At 46.4% G+C, this 15,950-nt stretch overlaps 1 protein-coding gene across 5 annotated transcripts; it reads right to left on the bottom strand.

The window, feature by feature from the left end:
* Positions 1-2,355: 2,355 nt before the first annotated feature.
* C18H19orf12 (chromosome 18 C19orf12 homolog) lies at positions 2,356-13,434 on the bottom strand. 5 transcript variants are annotated; one of them, XM_076837420.2, is made up of 4 exons: positions 12,644-12,785; positions 8,941-9,005; positions 7,612-7,782; positions 2,356-3,414 (listed from the first exon to the last, which is right to left on the bottom strand). In XM_076837420.2, exons 3-4 carry the CDS (start codon positions 7,769-7,771, stop codon positions 3,149-3,151), a joined length of 426 nt encoding a protein of 141 aa, XP_076693535.1. In that variant the 5' UTR covers positions 7,772-7,782; positions 8,941-9,005; positions 12,644-12,785; the 3' UTR covers positions 2,356-3,148. The 5 variants fall into 5 exon arrangements, with proteins under 5 accessions (XP_076693535.1, XP_076693534.1, XP_076693537.1 ...); XM_076837419.1 differs by lacking the exons at positions 8,941-9,005; positions 12,644-12,785 and adding an exon at positions 13,339-13,434; XM_076837422.2 differs by lacking the exons at positions 8,941-9,005; positions 12,644-12,785 and adding an exon at positions 12,839-12,980.
* Positions 13,435-15,950: the final 2,516 nt, after the last annotated feature.

The following is a 15,950-nucleotide window of genomic DNA, read 5'->3' as shown; positions in this document are numbered from 1 at the left end:
CTTGTTATAAGCACTGGGTCTCCACACCTTTGGCCTCGGTGGCCTCCTTCTCCTGCTGGCAGCCAGAGGCCCCTACCTGGGTGATGCAGCCACAAGTGGGGTCAGCTGCAGCCCTGCAAGGACTCTCTCTCACCCTCAGCTATCTCAGCCACAGGGTCAGTGGGGGCTCTTGGCAGCCCCGCAGGGGGTCACCCCCAGCCATCTATCACAGGTAACAGGAAAGAAACAGCCAAATCAATTGGCCCCACTTGAATTTAAAGAAAAATGAATCAAACCAAGCCATCAGCAGTTACCCTTCAAATTAACAAAGGCTTAAGGCACTACCCTTAGATTTCTCAATGAGGATTCAATGAAATGTGCAGGGCTGGGGATGTGGCTCAAGCGGTAGCATGCCCGCCTGGCACGCGTGCGGCCCGGGTTCGATCCTCAGCACCACATACAAAACAAAGATGTTGTGTCCACCGATAACTAAAAAATAAATATAAAAATTCTCTCTCTCACTCACTCTCTCACTCTCTCTTAAAAAAAGAAAAGAAAAAAGAAATGTGCATACCCCAAACATCATTGGAGAAATATATTAATTATGCTGTCTTTTTGAAAGAATTTTGACTGAATATAACAACCATCTTTACATATATTACATACTTTATAACTCAGAAATATTACTTTGAGTCTTTCTGTCATAATCCAAAGATTATCAAAATCCAAAATATAAAGAGATCAGTAATTCAAATATGTTCACTGCAGCAATGTAATATTAAAAACCTGCATAAAGAAAACACTACCAGGGAAATTGTTTGGTATAGTGGAATACTATACAGCCATTATAAAGTCCTAGAAAGAGCCTGGTGCACTGGTGCTCACTTATAATCCAGGCTACTTGGGAGTTTGAGGCAGAAAGATCACAAATTTGAGGCCAGCTTGGACAACATAGTGAGAACTGTCTCCAAATAAAAAATAAAAATAGGGCTGAGGGTGTAACTCAGTAGTAGAATGCTTGGCTAGTATGTACAAGGCTCTGGGATCAATTTCCAGTACCACAAATAAAAAATAAATATTTATAAGGAATTTGAAATTACATAAAAATATTCTTTTTTTTTTTTTTTTTTTTTTTTTAGAGAGAGAGAGAGAATTTTTTAATATTTATTTTTTAGTTATCGGCGGACACAACATCTTTGTTTGTACGTGGTGCTGAGAATCGAACCCGGGCCGCACGCACGCCAGGCGAGTGCGCCACCACTTGAGCCACATCCCCAGCCCCCATAAAAATATTCTTAAAGTTAATTGATAGGGCTGGGTGTGTAGCTCAGCGGTAGAGCATCTGCTAAGCATGCTCAAGGCCTTGAGTTTGATCCCCAGCACTACAAAAGCAAAAGATAAATTAATTAAAGTTAACTGATGAAGTGTTTGAAGAAGTATTTTTCTGTTTTCAGCAATACATATTGACAAATAAAAGGAAATATACTGCTTCCAGAGTCTTTTTAAGAGCAGCGTTAGAGGAATGCACAAGCAATGGGGAACAGTGGCTCCCCCTGGGGAGGGGACAAGGGCCACAAATCAGCACTTGCACCCTAACACTACCTGGTCACCATGGCTGCCTCTGGAGTCTCGGGGAGGGGCATCTTTGTATTCTCTGGTACCTGTTAAGTTTTGTAGCAAGCAATTACCTATGTTAAAGCAAATTTTTACAAAGAAGATAACAGAAATATAAACACTCAAATTACAGGAGCTGAGAGCCTGACAAGCTCCTGGGAGACAGAGAACTTGAGGGTTTTTTGTTTTTTTTTTTAATTAAAGAACTGACTCCTGTCCTGTTCCCTTATCAACTCAACTCAAGCCAGATACAAAGGATCAAAGTGACTTCATTAGCTCCAGGAGTATGGCCTGTGCCTGGACGCTTGGTTTGTGCTAGGCCAGCCGAAGAGCAGTTTCTCTGAGATACAGGCTCCGTCCTTCCTTAATCACCCTGGGTCATCATTCACCCTGAAGGTTTCTTTACACACATGGAGGTGCTGGGACCAACTCTCCTCTAAGCTTGCCCTCAGCAGAAGTGCCTTCCTCTGCATCCCAGAGAGCTCGTGCTGCAGTGCATGGGGAGAGCCCTGATGCCATCCCTGCCCTACCCCATGGCCTGGGCACATGGCCTGGAGTTGCTAGAGGAGGCTGGGGATGGTGCATGTACACTGGCAGCACATGCTGGACCACAGCTGGCCTGGGAAGGCCTGCCTCAGGCATCGAAACTGGGGGAGCTTTCTTTCATTCCTCAAAGCTGCAAATCTGAAACCTTCACTTTTGTTCCATGTGTAACCTTTGAAATGCTAGTGATGCTGTAAAGCATCAAAATACAAAGGAAAATGACTTTTCAGAAAAAAAAATTTATTGTAATTTGTCAAGAATTTCAGAAGGCATAAATATGATATCGGGGGATCTTTAGGATGGGAACATTTCTTACAGATGGGTTAGGATTCCCCTATGTAAGAGCAATACTTTGTACTGAAAATATTTCATTTAAAATGTCTAACTCAAGAACTACCATGAGTTTTCATGTGGGGAAACAAGGTCCTAGGAAGAGAAGAACAAGGTGGGCAGCTAGTGGGAGATGGGCCCAGCCTGCTTGGTATTTGCAGCTTCACTCAACAGGCTAACCACTCTCCGTGAGGGCACTGAGAAATCACTGGGCAGAGAGGGGCACACTCATGACTGTGGCATAGACTGGCTCTGAGTGAGATCTTGGATCCTGGGGGTCCAGTCCTGCAACAGGTGTCTGGAAGAGAAGCCATCTTCACAAGATGAGAAGGAAGTACACTTAGCAAATCAGCTGAACACGATAACCTTCTTCCAGACTCATAAAAGCCAAGGCCTGCAACGCTCAGCCTTTGCTCTCTCCAGTTTCACAGTCAAGAAGTGCTGCCAGTGTACCTCAGCACACACAAGCGAGCAAGAAACACGACTTCTTCATAAATAACTGCTGGCCATGACCAGTACAGCGGTAGCCACTGCAGCAGGACCTTCTACTCCAGTGTAAGGTAATTCACTGACGACGTGCAGATTTCTCAAGGGGATTCACTGGGCTTCCCCCTAACTCCCCGTTACCTTTGGAAAATCAAAGAGTCATTGAAGCGAAACCGCCACTTCTCAGAGGATCAGCCTAGTCATCGTACTGAATTTCAGCCTGCAGCTCCTTAGTGATATAGTTCACCAGCATTGCCATTAACTGATGCTTCAGGGCCTCACTGCCCATAACCAGAGTAGTCAGCTGCACAGCGTCTGTCCAATCCAAGTGTCTGATGATGGCAGTGGCTTCATTAAAGAGCTTCTGCTGCTCAGCGGGAGGCAGCTCCATTAAGATCTGTGGAACTGGCTTAAGCTGTCCACTCGTCATCCAGGCACCTAATAGACCTCCTACAGCCCCCCCTAGAAAACAAGGAAGGGTTCCATTAGTTGGGCCCTATTCATCAACGATGGCCTTAGGTCCTTGCTGAGAGCATGTCTATGGTGATGATGGGTGGCACATTCCTAAGTGGTCAGAACGAGCTGGGCTTCACGCCAGCTCTGCCAGGCAGTGGGGAGGGCAAAGGTTTATGTGGTCTTTGGTCCATTTTGCCCAGATAATTGACACCCAAACATGCCCTTTCCTAAGCTCCACACTCAGATAAAGGATGAAGCATAACCATTTCTCCCAGAACTGTGCTAACTAAAACCCTCCTCATGAGCTGAAGAAGCACCCCCTCTACCATGCTTCCATAAAAATTTCTCCCCCATCACAAAGGAGATGGCTGAAGAGTGAATGCATTTTTAGAGTAAAACCATCTCCGTGGAGAGGCCAAGTTTCCTTCAATAGGTAGCTGTTACACTCCCTGCCCTTGAACTCAGGAAATTTCCAGAGAACTTATGTGGCTAAAGGAACCTGGGGACAGATAGTTTCTCTTCTCTTAAAGCAATGTTTTTTATACCACACCTACAAGTTATAAAATGACAAATAACAAAATGAATTTAGTTTACTATTTCTCTTTCTTCTACCAAACGAGGGCAGGAACATTATTCTCATCGTTGTTGTTGTTGTTATTGTTGCTTTGTGGTGCTGAGGATCAAACTCAGGGCCTTGAGCATGCTAGGCAAGCATTTTACCACTGAGCCACATCCCCAGCCCAAATATTATTCTTTTTTTAAAAAATATTTATTTCTTAGTTTTTTTTAGGTGGACACAATATCTTTATTTTACATTTATGTGGTGCTGAGGATCGAACCCAGTGCCTCATGCATGCTAGGCAAGCACTCTACCACTGAGCCACGATCCCAGCCCTAAATATTATTCTTAAATGGAAATTTATCCTCAAATTTAAGGCATGCTATTTTGGGATTTGATGGCCTTGTTTAATGGAAAGTTCCATAGGCCATGTAAAGGATGGTGCAGGGTGAGGAAAGGTGCCCTATATCAGGAGCTTCAAACTCAAGTACCTTCAAGGGTCAGGTGGGTGATCAAAAGGAGTGAAATGGGCAGAGTGGGCCTGTGGTGACCTGGGAGCTGGGTCCCTGTCTCAAGGAACAGCTGCTACCCTATGCCAGCCAACTTCTGTCATGTGGAATACCAGATTTATGCCTTTAAAACATCTCACAATTTTTAAATATCAGCAATCAGATATTTAAAGATGCAGCCTGGCTGGACTTAGTGACTCACTCCTGGAAAAATAGAGAAAGGGAAACAGAAATTTTACAGTGGAAAACCCCAGCATGTGTGACCTTAACCAAATGATCAAGGTCAATATCACCAGAGATGTCATGTACTCCCTGAAATGATGCAAGAGAAGGAAACTTCACCTCTGAGTTATTCTTTCCAAAGACCCATAACTCCAGTATTCATAATAAATACATCAGAGGAACCTAAACTAACAAACCTAAATACCTGCTTGATATTCTTCAAAACAAACAAGGTCATGAAAAACAAGGAAAGTAAGAAACTGTCACACAACAGAAGAGACTAAGGAAAACAGGACCACTAAATGCAACGTGGCATCCTAGACTAGATCCTAAAGCAAAACAAAGCTATTACTGTAAGAAATATAAATCAATTTTTGAGAATAGTTAACAATAATGGATCAGTGTGGGTGCCATAGTTTTGACAAAATGTACCGTCACACATATTAACACTGGGGAAATGGAAACAGGGTGAAGAATGTATGGGAATTCTCTGCATAGCCCTTGCAACTTCTCTGTAACTCTAATATCATTCCAAAATGAAATGTTGGGGGATAAAACCCCCCAAAATAAAAAATTTAAAAATTTTAAAAAACCTGGGCCAGAGACAACCTGCTCCCAGGCTGGGCTGAGAAGACAGGTAGTAAAACCCGAGTTTCCTGAAGCCAAGCAGGGAGGTACCTGGAGCCAATGCCTCCTCTTATATGGAGACCAGAGCCAGCCTCATATTCTGGAAGCTGAATACTGGCCCTGGTCAGGTTCACTTCTGCTTAAAAAAAAAAAAAAAAAAAAGGAGCATCCTGGAGTGGGAGAACCAGCTAATTTACAAGTTTTACTGAACTTTTCCCCATGACACCAGTGAAATGCTTAGAGCCGACAAGAGTTGCACTCATCTGCACTAAACCTTTATGAGAACATCAATATTTGATTTACAGCAGCACTTAATGCAAAAAGTCGCCAGGAATATCGACCAGCAAATTACTAGCTCTTTGGAGAAGAAAAAATTCCTTTGTTTTCTGGGTAAAATGATGCTTCCACCCCTGACCAGGGGCTGGAAGTAGTGAATCCCCGGGGTTCTCTATACAGACATCCTGTTCTCTACCAGCTTTTACTCAATCTGAATAAAATATGTGTTCCCAAAATGGCAACGGGGCACAGCTATATGATAAAATTATCTCAGTAAGTCCTGCCTTGACCACTTAGATGGGGGCAGGGACAAAGATTTAGAATATCATTGAGGAAGAGGGAAGTGCCTTGTCTCTTCCCTTGGTTTTCCTTCCTGGACAGCAAGAAGCTGAAGTCAGGACTTGCAAACTCACAGAGCTGAAAGGGTAATATATACTGGGAAGGTCTAGGGCCACCCACATGCTTATTTTTCTCCCCAGTGTGGTCATAGCTTAGTGAAATGTCCTTGAACGTCAATCCTACTACTGAAGGAAAAAAAGAGGACAGGAAGCCTTGCAGTGAGCTGGGAAACAGAAGCCAACCTCAGCATAAAAGTGGTCTCTCTCCAGCCTACATGCACCAGAAGACTGCAATCATGTACAGGGATTTCCACTGGGCTGTGAACTCTCTGAGGCCCCTGTCTCCCCAGTAAGACTGCCCAGCACGGAGCAGTCATTCCATAAATATCTCCTGAAGCCCAATACAGCAGGTGCCAAGCTGTCATGAGAACACCATTTAAACTATGCTTCAGGGTCCATTAGAGGCCACCTTGAGGGAGGCCTTATCTGGCTCTTCTCAATTCATCTGGATGGTGGCCAGCGCTCTGCCTCCCTCCTGGTCTATGGTTTGGGCCACAACCCTGAGCCAGATAGAACTTCCGTGGCCTGGAACACAGGAATTCTTCTTGTCCAGTTAGGATTTGGATATGAGGTATCCTCCAAAAGCTCCTGCATATATAATGTAGGAATATTAAAAGGTGAAAGGATTAGATTACGAGAACTGTAACTTAATCAGTCATTCCTAGTTTAAATGGACTAATTGGGAGGTAACTGTAGACAGGTAGGACATGGCTGGAGGAAGGGGTGCCTGGGGATATGCCTTGGAAGGGTGCATTTTCCCTGTGCTACCCCCACCAGACCTCCCCCTACCTCCAGTTGCTTGGCTGCCATTAGTGGAACAGCATTTCTCCACCTCTCTCTTCCGCCATGATGTTCTGCCTTACTTAGGGCCCACAGCAATGGAGTCCATCCACCATAAACTGAAACTTTGAAACTATGAGCCAAAATAAATTTTTCCTTCTCTAAGTTGTTCTTGTCAGGTGTTTTGGTCATAGCAATGAAAAGCTAACTAATACATTCCCTTAATCCAAAAGAACTAACTTTATCTTGTTTCCAAAGAACAACGAGAAAATTTGCCAAACTTTCATTTATTGCTAGAAACTGGTTCCCAAATTGAAGCAGTTTGCTTCAATTGCTCTCGTTTTTGCTCCGTGAACTTTTTGCTTTCAGAAGGGTGAAGGTCTCTTGAACAAATTAGCACTTGAAAGATGGCCATACAGCTTCCGTTCATAGTAGGTGCTCAGCAAACCCCAGCTACCTCCTTGGCTCCCTTCTGAAGTGACATGATGATGATGATGATGTGGGGAAGGGACATCCAAGGGACCCAGACACCCTGATATCTTTGGACTAGGACACATTCCTAGGGTCAGCAGACGGCACTGGGGCAATGGTTCCTCCTAGTCTTAAGGACACAGAAGCCACTGCCAAGAATATCTGCATTCCTGAGAAATTCACACACAAGCTTCTGTTTCTAACAAGACAAATCAGATACATGAAGGTCATTTCACAGACAACCTTAACTCTGCAAATTTGTACAAGCCAGGTGGTGTCACTCTTAAGAGGTTCATTCCTCCCCGTGGTTCCAAAGACTCATGACATGAGTCTGGCTGTACCTGCGAGAACCTACACTTACCAACAGCTAGTCCTGGTGGGCCACCCATCAAACCACCAACGAAGGCCACAGCCCCTGTGACCAGGGCACCCCTCCCAGAGTGCTTGACAGCTGCCTTCATCTTGCTTTCCTGGGAGACGGAGCACAGCAGCTTCATGATGTCCGACACTACGATGGGCATCTTGGGAGACTCTACAAGGGAATCAAAGGGAGAGTTTCAATGGGTATAAGATTATTTGCACCCAAATGTTACTCTTCCAAAACTCTTAAAGAAATGTCCCCATTTTCTGAGAGACTGTAGGTTTTTTTGTGTGTGCAACAGACTGAATCCCATCACGTGAAAAGGACTTTGTCACAGAGAAGCAGGGCAGCAGTTAGTTAATAAGCAAACAGAAGCAGAAGAGTAGATGAAAGGTCTTCTTTGCCCTCTGATTAACTTCTGATTTATGAGGGATTAAGGAGCAACCCCAGCCACATGGTCCACCAGTTTATCACAAGGGAGGCACGTCTGACCTCTCTTGCATCAGCGGCCTTTCAGTTGGCTCAGGCAATCCTCAACACACAAAGCCTGGCAGAGACCAGAAAGTCCCAGCCTCATGTTCTCTTTATGTGACAGGGCATCTGAGTGAGCGCCAAGCCAGAAAAGGGGAAAGGACAGGACTCTGGGACCACACTGGCATTTGCCTGCTGTGTGACCTGCAGCTGAGTATCGGATAACCTCACTTTAAGATGGAGATAAGCCACATACATGCTGGACTCTTGTAAGGCACAAGTAAGATGGATACAAGATGACCAGTCTGAGAATGGGACGTTGCAGGCTCTCAGTGTGATGGCACCAAATGTCTTACCAATACACAACACTGGCTTCTTTAATCAGCTAGTCTTCAAAAGCCTATAGTTCTCCACATGGGACATCAAAAACAAGGACAAGATGGAGCTATAAGATAAAGCCACCGAGAGAATAAAATAAATCAAATAATTCCAGGGGGTTGCAATGTGAGAAAAAGGACAGATGGACCTTTACAATAATTCTCTGGGGTCCGGAAACTTGCCATGCTGGCACAGAAATGATAGGCAGAGTGTAGCCAAGGGCAGGGTGGGCTCTGTCAATCCAGGGAAGGGCAGGAACGAAGAGTCCCACACACCAGGTCTCCTGGCAGGGCCAGAAGGAAAATCAGAGCAGCAGAGGTGGTGCTTCTCCCTGGAGATTCAGCGGATCCCAAGACTCTACCAGCACTTTCCTTTCTTGACACACTTCCCTTTTCATGCTGAAATACTGAAACAGTTGCTGAAAGGAAGTTGACCAAGAAATCCTGGGGCAAAGTCTGTGGCCCAGCAGCTTTCACCTACGTGAGCTCTCTCTGACCCAGAGGTAATCCAGAACCAGAAGTCTCCCATAAGTTGTCCTCTTGATTCTGGAAGAGAATTTTCAGCCCTTGGAATGAACCCATGGACCTACCATCTTACTACAAAGACAGGTTTTCAGAACTTCTCTGCCTTCCTGGAGGGACAAGAAGTATGCTGTGCTCTAGCCACCAAAAATTTTTCTTCTCTTTCTTTTTGATGTATTTTAGGTGATGACTCTCCCACAAGTGCATAGGGAGCACTTCAGATCTTGTTAAATACAAGCACAGGGGGACTTCGGACCTTACTTGGGGCGATAGGACTCTGGGAGAGCACAACCCAGGATGTTACTCAGTCCTTGAATTCAAAAGTTGCCAACAAGTGTCCCCCAGATGTATCTTTTTGGCCATGTGGGGTCTGAGATGCAGAGGAGAACTCATGCATGCCTGTTGCTGCTCTAGCTTCTCCGTGTCCTCCTGGCTTCCAGGCCCTGCCGCAGCCCCTGTGTTCCATACAAAATGAATGTCCCCTCCTCCTGCTTCTTATAAGAGAACTCCTCCTGCTCTTCTAGTGGTCAGGACTTGTCCTCACACAAATGCCATAACAATAAAACCACATTATCACGGGGAAGGAACTAAACATGGCAGAAGCCTCACAGAAATTGGGAGACAGAGGGCATAACCTAACTTACCCAGTGGCCAAGGTCCTAAAAAGCAATGCAGTCCAACAAAATGAATTTTACTTCAGATGCATATGAAGATAACCAAAGAAATCAATTTTATGGTAAAACCTTTCAAAAGGCTAAAAAGCCTACTGTAAAATATCTAATCACCTTCCAGCTTAGCTCTGGTTTATAGCTATCTGTCAATTATACTGGGAAAAGGGAGGTATAGCCCAGGTCTCAGGAAAGCCCCCTGAAGACTTTCCATTCACGAAAGCCTGAGGCCTCTGGGCCCTGCCATTCTTGGTCTGCAAGGCTGCCATCCACACCAGTGCCTGGGTACCATTCTTAATACAGGTTTTCTGCAGAATTATGGACCTACTCTCTCAAAACAGTTTCTATACAATAAGAAAATGTTTAAAAAATAGAGAAATCATATATATATTTCACCCTTATCCATGAGAGATACATTCTAACACACCCAGTGGATGCCTGAAAGTATGGATAACACCACACTTCTGTTTGATTTATCCTATATGCTAACTGGAGTTAATCTATCCTTTTTGTTTTATGCTCTGATGCCTACTTTGCATCACTATTCTTGAGCTCTGGGACCATTATTAAGGAGAATAAATATTACTTGAATACAAGCACTGTGGTTCCATGATACAATAGCTACTAAGTGCTTAACGGGTGGATAGCATATACAGTGTGGATATGCTGGACACAGGGATGATTTACATCCCAGGCAAGATGGAATGAGATTTTATCAAATTACTCAGAATGGTACCTGATTAAAAAACTTATGAACTTTTTAAAGTTCACGGGATTGTTTATTTCTGGAATTTTTCATTTAATATTTGACTGCAGGCAACTGGAACTGTAGAAAGTGAAATTGCAGATGAAGCAAGCCTATTATACTCACTCAATTGTGGGTTCAATTTAGACCTCCTCTGAATGACTCTAAGTCAAAACCCACAGGGCTAATGAGACATCATTTTGCAAATACTACTTCTAACCTCCACCAGGCCAGCACCAAGGTACAAGCCTAGGACTCTGCAGAAAGGGAGAGCCAGCTGGTAGAGAAAGGGGCCCCACTGCAGCTGAGTTTCAGTAGTTTCACACCACAGGCAGCAGTAGCTTTGAGGCTGCCCCAATCCAAGGGAAGGCTGGTTTAAATTTCTTGCAAGAATAATTTCAGAAGTTAGACCATCAACAGACTCTTGTTTGGAAGAAAGTTTTGTGACCTCATCTCCTGAGCCTATACTAAAAGTCAGTTTCCTGGCAGCTTCAGGCTTACCAGATTAAGAGAGAAGCCTGTCCTGCTACTCCCTCAGCCACCTCAATGCTGCCTTTGTCTGCAATTGCAGGAAAAAAAGAGGGGAGGGAAAAGGGAGGAGGAATACCTCACAGGAGTGAGCCTTTCCCTCATATCACACCTATTTCAGAATCTGATTTGTCCTTAAAATAGGCTGTGGTCATGGGAAGCCCATCTGTCAGCCACAGGAAAGACAAATGCCCACTGACTCCCTAGCTTCTTGCAAGTACCCAGACTGGTCTGCTGATTTCAGCAGGGTTCTGAAAGGAACAAAGAGATAAACGTAAGCCCACTCCTTGGAGAGCAGTCTCTTTTTCTGAGTTTTACCAGATTGTGACAGACAAGGAAAAGAAGGCTTCAGAGGTAATACAAGCCTCCATATCCCCTGTTCTTTAAAAAATATTAGATAAGATGTGCAAACCACTGGGTTTGATCCCCAACAAAACACACACCCCACACCCACACCCACACCCACACACACACAGACACACACACACACACACTAGTAAGGGCAGCCTTTTAAGAGTCAGAGTAACGACCTTGCTCATTCAATCTTCAGCACATTTTACTTCTCAAGGCATTTACAGAACTCCATACCCATTCACACCCTTGCACACTGGCTCTTGTACACTCTGTCTTTCCACCTTTCTATGCCCCAGTGCAAAGGTCACCAACAAACACTGTTGGATTAGCCCACAGAGTTTTAAAATTTTAACTAATTATTTGCCAATACCTAAAAGTAAGGTTTCAGATACATCCCAGATTTCTGTTTTCTCTTGAAAAATCAAAAGACCAGGCCACATTGGACCTGCCTTCCTGTGGAGTCCAAGGAGTTCAAGGCTGAGCAGGGACTGACACCCCCGTACCCCACACACACATTCAGCAGGGCATTGGCCTCTCATAGCCCTTGCCAGAGGCACAAACCTTATCTTCCTACTTAGCGAGTAAACTGGTCACTTTTTAATCTCTCAAAAGTATCTCTATTTCTTTTCTAAAAAGCTAACTCTTGCCAACAAAAACTAATCTTTCTTCCTAAACCACTGACACCCTTTTCTGATCGCCTCTAAACATCCATATCCTCTTCCCACAGGGCAAGGCCTGGTGTGCTGGTCTGCAACCCTCCGGGCTGAGATTCCAATCAGGCTTTGTAATACCCACCCATGCCCACAGCGCACACTCTGCCTACATCACACCCATCCATACCCACATGCACACTGACATCACCACATCTATCCATATCCACGCACACATTCTGCCTACGTTACATGGACCCATACCCATGTGCACACTCCGTCTACAACACACCCATTCACACCCTTGCACAGGCTCTGACAACCAGGCCTACCCATACCCACTTGCACATTCTGCCTTGATCATATCTATCCACACCTGTGTGCACTCTCTGTGTCACACTCATCCATACACACTCATCTCGGAGCTCCTCTCCAGGAGAGGGCGCGGGACCTGGAGCCAAGGCCCTGGGCTTAAGTTGTCAGGGCTTTAGTCCCAGCTGTGCTGCTTACTTTTATAACATGGCCTCTCTGGGCCTCAGTTTCTTTATATGGGGAGTGAATAAGCTAACAGTGTCCACTGACACAGTGAGATTGGTCTCGCGCAGGTCAGGGCCCAGAGGCACTCCCAGACACGAGCACGGCTCGCCCGAGGCGCCCCCTCGTCTCGCCTCTCCGCCCCGTGGCCCCCGGGCCGGCCCGCCCTCGGCGCACCTTTACCTGGCTGTAAGGCGGCCGTGCCGCGCGCGCCTCTGAGGTCGCTACGCGCTTGTGGGGGACTGACGCCGCAGGAGCGCCGGGCCACTGGGCCCACGTCGCCCGCCCGACCCGGCCTAGCCCAGCCCGGCCCCGCCCGGCCCCCGCCCGGCCCCCGCCCGGGGCACCGCCCGCTCGGGATCCGGCTCTGAGCGCTACCCAGGGACTCCCACAGGCCGCGGCGACGGCGACGGCGACGGCGGCGGCCCCCGCGCGCAGGCCCCGCCCTCCCGCCTTCCGGCTCCGCGGGGCCTTCCGGGTAGACACGGCCCGGTCGCCGCCGGTCGGAGCCGAAGCGGGGGGCGGTCTGGGGGCAGTCCCAGCGCACGCGGCGGGAGGTCCACTCCCACCGTCCCTCGGCTGCGGCCGACCCCAACGACCCAACCCGGAGAGGCCATCTGGAGAGGAGTCCCTGGGCCCGCCAGGCGGTGCCACTTGACACCCACCCCCGGTCCTTTCACCCTAGCTGGCACGAGTTTTGGATCGAGTGCCCTGGAAGGTTCTCCTGGGAGACCTCGGCTGCCTCTGACCCTTCGCTCCGGGTCTCAGACCCTCGGGGCTCTCTCCCCCAGTCTGGGCGTCGGAGAGGGCACGGGGGCACCTGGAGGTTAAAAGTGCTGAATTAGTATTTGGTGAATGTACACGACAAGGTCAGATACCAGCTGGGGGCCTCCAGGTCCGAAAAGAAGACGCACTGGCTCTGCTCCTAGGGTTCCAGGGGTCGGGGCGGATCCCAGTTCTAGGGCAAAGCTGAGCTGGGAAACCTCCTGGGAGGAAGCAGAGGACGAGAAGGGGCGGGGTAACAGAGGGCGGAGGAATAATACTTAGGAGAGAAGTCCCCCAGACACTAGAGGGCTGGCGGTGAACCATCTCAAATCTTCTGAAGGTTTCCCAAGGACACCGCACTTACAATAAAAATTAAAAAAAAAAAAATGCCAAAAAAAATTAAAAAAAAAAAAAAAAAAGGACACCGCACTTAACCTTGACTGCAACCATGCCAAGAAGGCGTAGTTATCATTGCCACATTATGATGGGGAGAAGCTGGGCAAGAGCGGTTGGGCCACCCAAGGCCCTAGTTAAGAGTGTCGGGGTGCAGATTCCAGCCTGAGTCCACTTAACACCAGACCCTTATTTATGACCAGCATTCTGCCCAGCTGTCCATGGTGCTGTGCGCGCCCAGAGAATGAACACTTTTCCCACTGCCAGGGTGATTTTTTTACTGGTGTTCTTTTCCGCCCCCGTGTAAGAAAGAACCCAAAGCACTTAGTATCAAGCTATCCCTAGTTGGAGTGAAATAACCTCGTCAGTTTCTGAATAGGAGCTTTGCGTGGGTTTGGGTGACTTTCAAAAAGTGAACTGAGGTTAAGAATAGAACAATTTCCAACAGCGTCTCCCGCTTGGGGCCTGGGTGAGGCACTCCTGTTTCTCCGCCGGCAGCTCCCTCTGGCGGCAGATTAAAGAACTGGCCGAGCCTGTGACTCACCTGAGCTGGGGAGTACCTGGAGCCAGGAAAGAAGCAAAGAGGGAAGGAAACCTTCAAGTTGAAGAGACTGTAGCTGTAAGAGGTTCATGCAAATCTTCAACCGCCGGTAACCTGGGACCTTCACTGTGCCATGAGTGAAGTCATGAAGCTCAGCAATGTCACACAGGGTGCCACTTTCTCCTAATGATAGCTGAGGCCTTTGAAAACTGAGTCCTGTGAATTAGACACACAGTGGAGTCTCCATGACAGCTATATAGCTAATGTCTTCATGATGCTTACAATGACTTTATCCCTGTGCCTCCATTTCCTCATTTGGGAAATAACAATAATAATAGTGCCCAACTCATGGCGTTGTTCTAAAGATTAAAGAAGGTAATGTGTAGGAATCTAGGTTATTCTTGTTTGCATGCTGGGGTATGAAAATGAACAGCCTCTCCAAAGTCCCACATGAAATTTAATTTCACCCTGCCCTTGACAAAGCACACTCTCCCCAGTGGGACCAAGAATCGCCCAGGATGCTAGATAGTACACATAGAACCAACAGAGGGAACTCAGAAAGGACCCCTCAAGCCAGGGCTCCACCCTGCACACTTTCCAGAGGCTGAGTGCACCAGCTCCTAACTTACATGGATTTTTCAGCATAAATCCACCAGAACTAGTGCTGAGTGATCCAGCCACACCTACAAACCCTGCAGCTTCTTGCATGGCCTTGGTGTCATTTTGAAAGCTAGATTTTGTGGTCAGTAATCCTTTTATTTTAGATTGCTTCAGAGGAGGCAGCATAGTCAATTTAGTGTTTCTGGATTGTCAGGAATCTTGATCCAGACTCTTGGCCATTTTCCCCAAGGTCCTGAGTACTGGATACCACCTCACATGCTGAGCCCAGGATACTGCTCCTAAGTCCTAGAGGACTGGGGAGGTCTCCCCTGCTCCTGTAGGTAGCTCCAGATGCACCCCATTCCTTTCATGTGTGAAATATTCAGTGTACTGATGGGCACACACCAAGCATATTAATTTGCTCAGGCTGCTAAAATAAAGTACCACAACTTCGTGGCTTAAAACAAATTTGTTGTCTCACAGTTTTCTGGAGACTGGAAATCTAAAATCAAGGTGTCAGCAGAGCCATGTACCCCACTATGGATTGAATGTTGGTGTCTCCTCAAAAACTTGGAAATCTCTTGGCTCCTTGATTTCCCAGTCTCCAGAACTATGAGAAATCAATTTGTGTTGTTTGTATTTTGTTATAGCAGCCAGAATAGACTAAGACACTTCCTATGAAACCTATAGGGAAGATTTCTTTCCTGCCTCTTCCTATCTTTTGGTGGTAGCTGTCAATCTTTGGTATGCTCTCTCTGTATTGACACATGGTATTTTCCCTGGGTGTTTGGGTCTATGTCCAAATTCCCCTCTTCTTATAAGGACATGAGTCATATTAAGAGCCCACCCTAATAACCTCATTTTTACTTGATTAGATCTGCAATGACTATTTTCAAATAAGGCTACATTCACAGTGACAGGGTTAGGACTTCATATCTTTTTTAGATGATACAGTCAAACCCATAACACTAGAGAGTAAACAAGTGCCAGCTATTACTTTTATAATCTGAACCTGTGCATGGTACTACATGTCTACCCTGTGGGACAATAAAAACAATATCAGGCTAGGACTATGTCAAGATTGCTGTGTGCAGGGGAACCATCTGCCACCTTCCTTTACTCTTGGGAGAGCTTAATTCTGAAAGGATTGTTGGGGGACAAGGTGATTTGAGAACTGGTACTGATCTTGTC

This window comes from Callospermophilus lateralis, chromosome 18, assembly GCF_048772815.1.
Source record: "Callospermophilus lateralis isolate mCalLat2 chromosome 18, mCalLat2.hap1, whole genome shotgun sequence".
Taxonomy (NCBI): Eukaryota; Metazoa; Chordata; class Mammalia; order Rodentia; family Sciuridae; genus Callospermophilus; species Callospermophilus lateralis.
The sequence above is the reverse complement of the archived record's forward strand: the minus strand, read 5'-3'. Positions and strand labels throughout refer to the sequence as shown.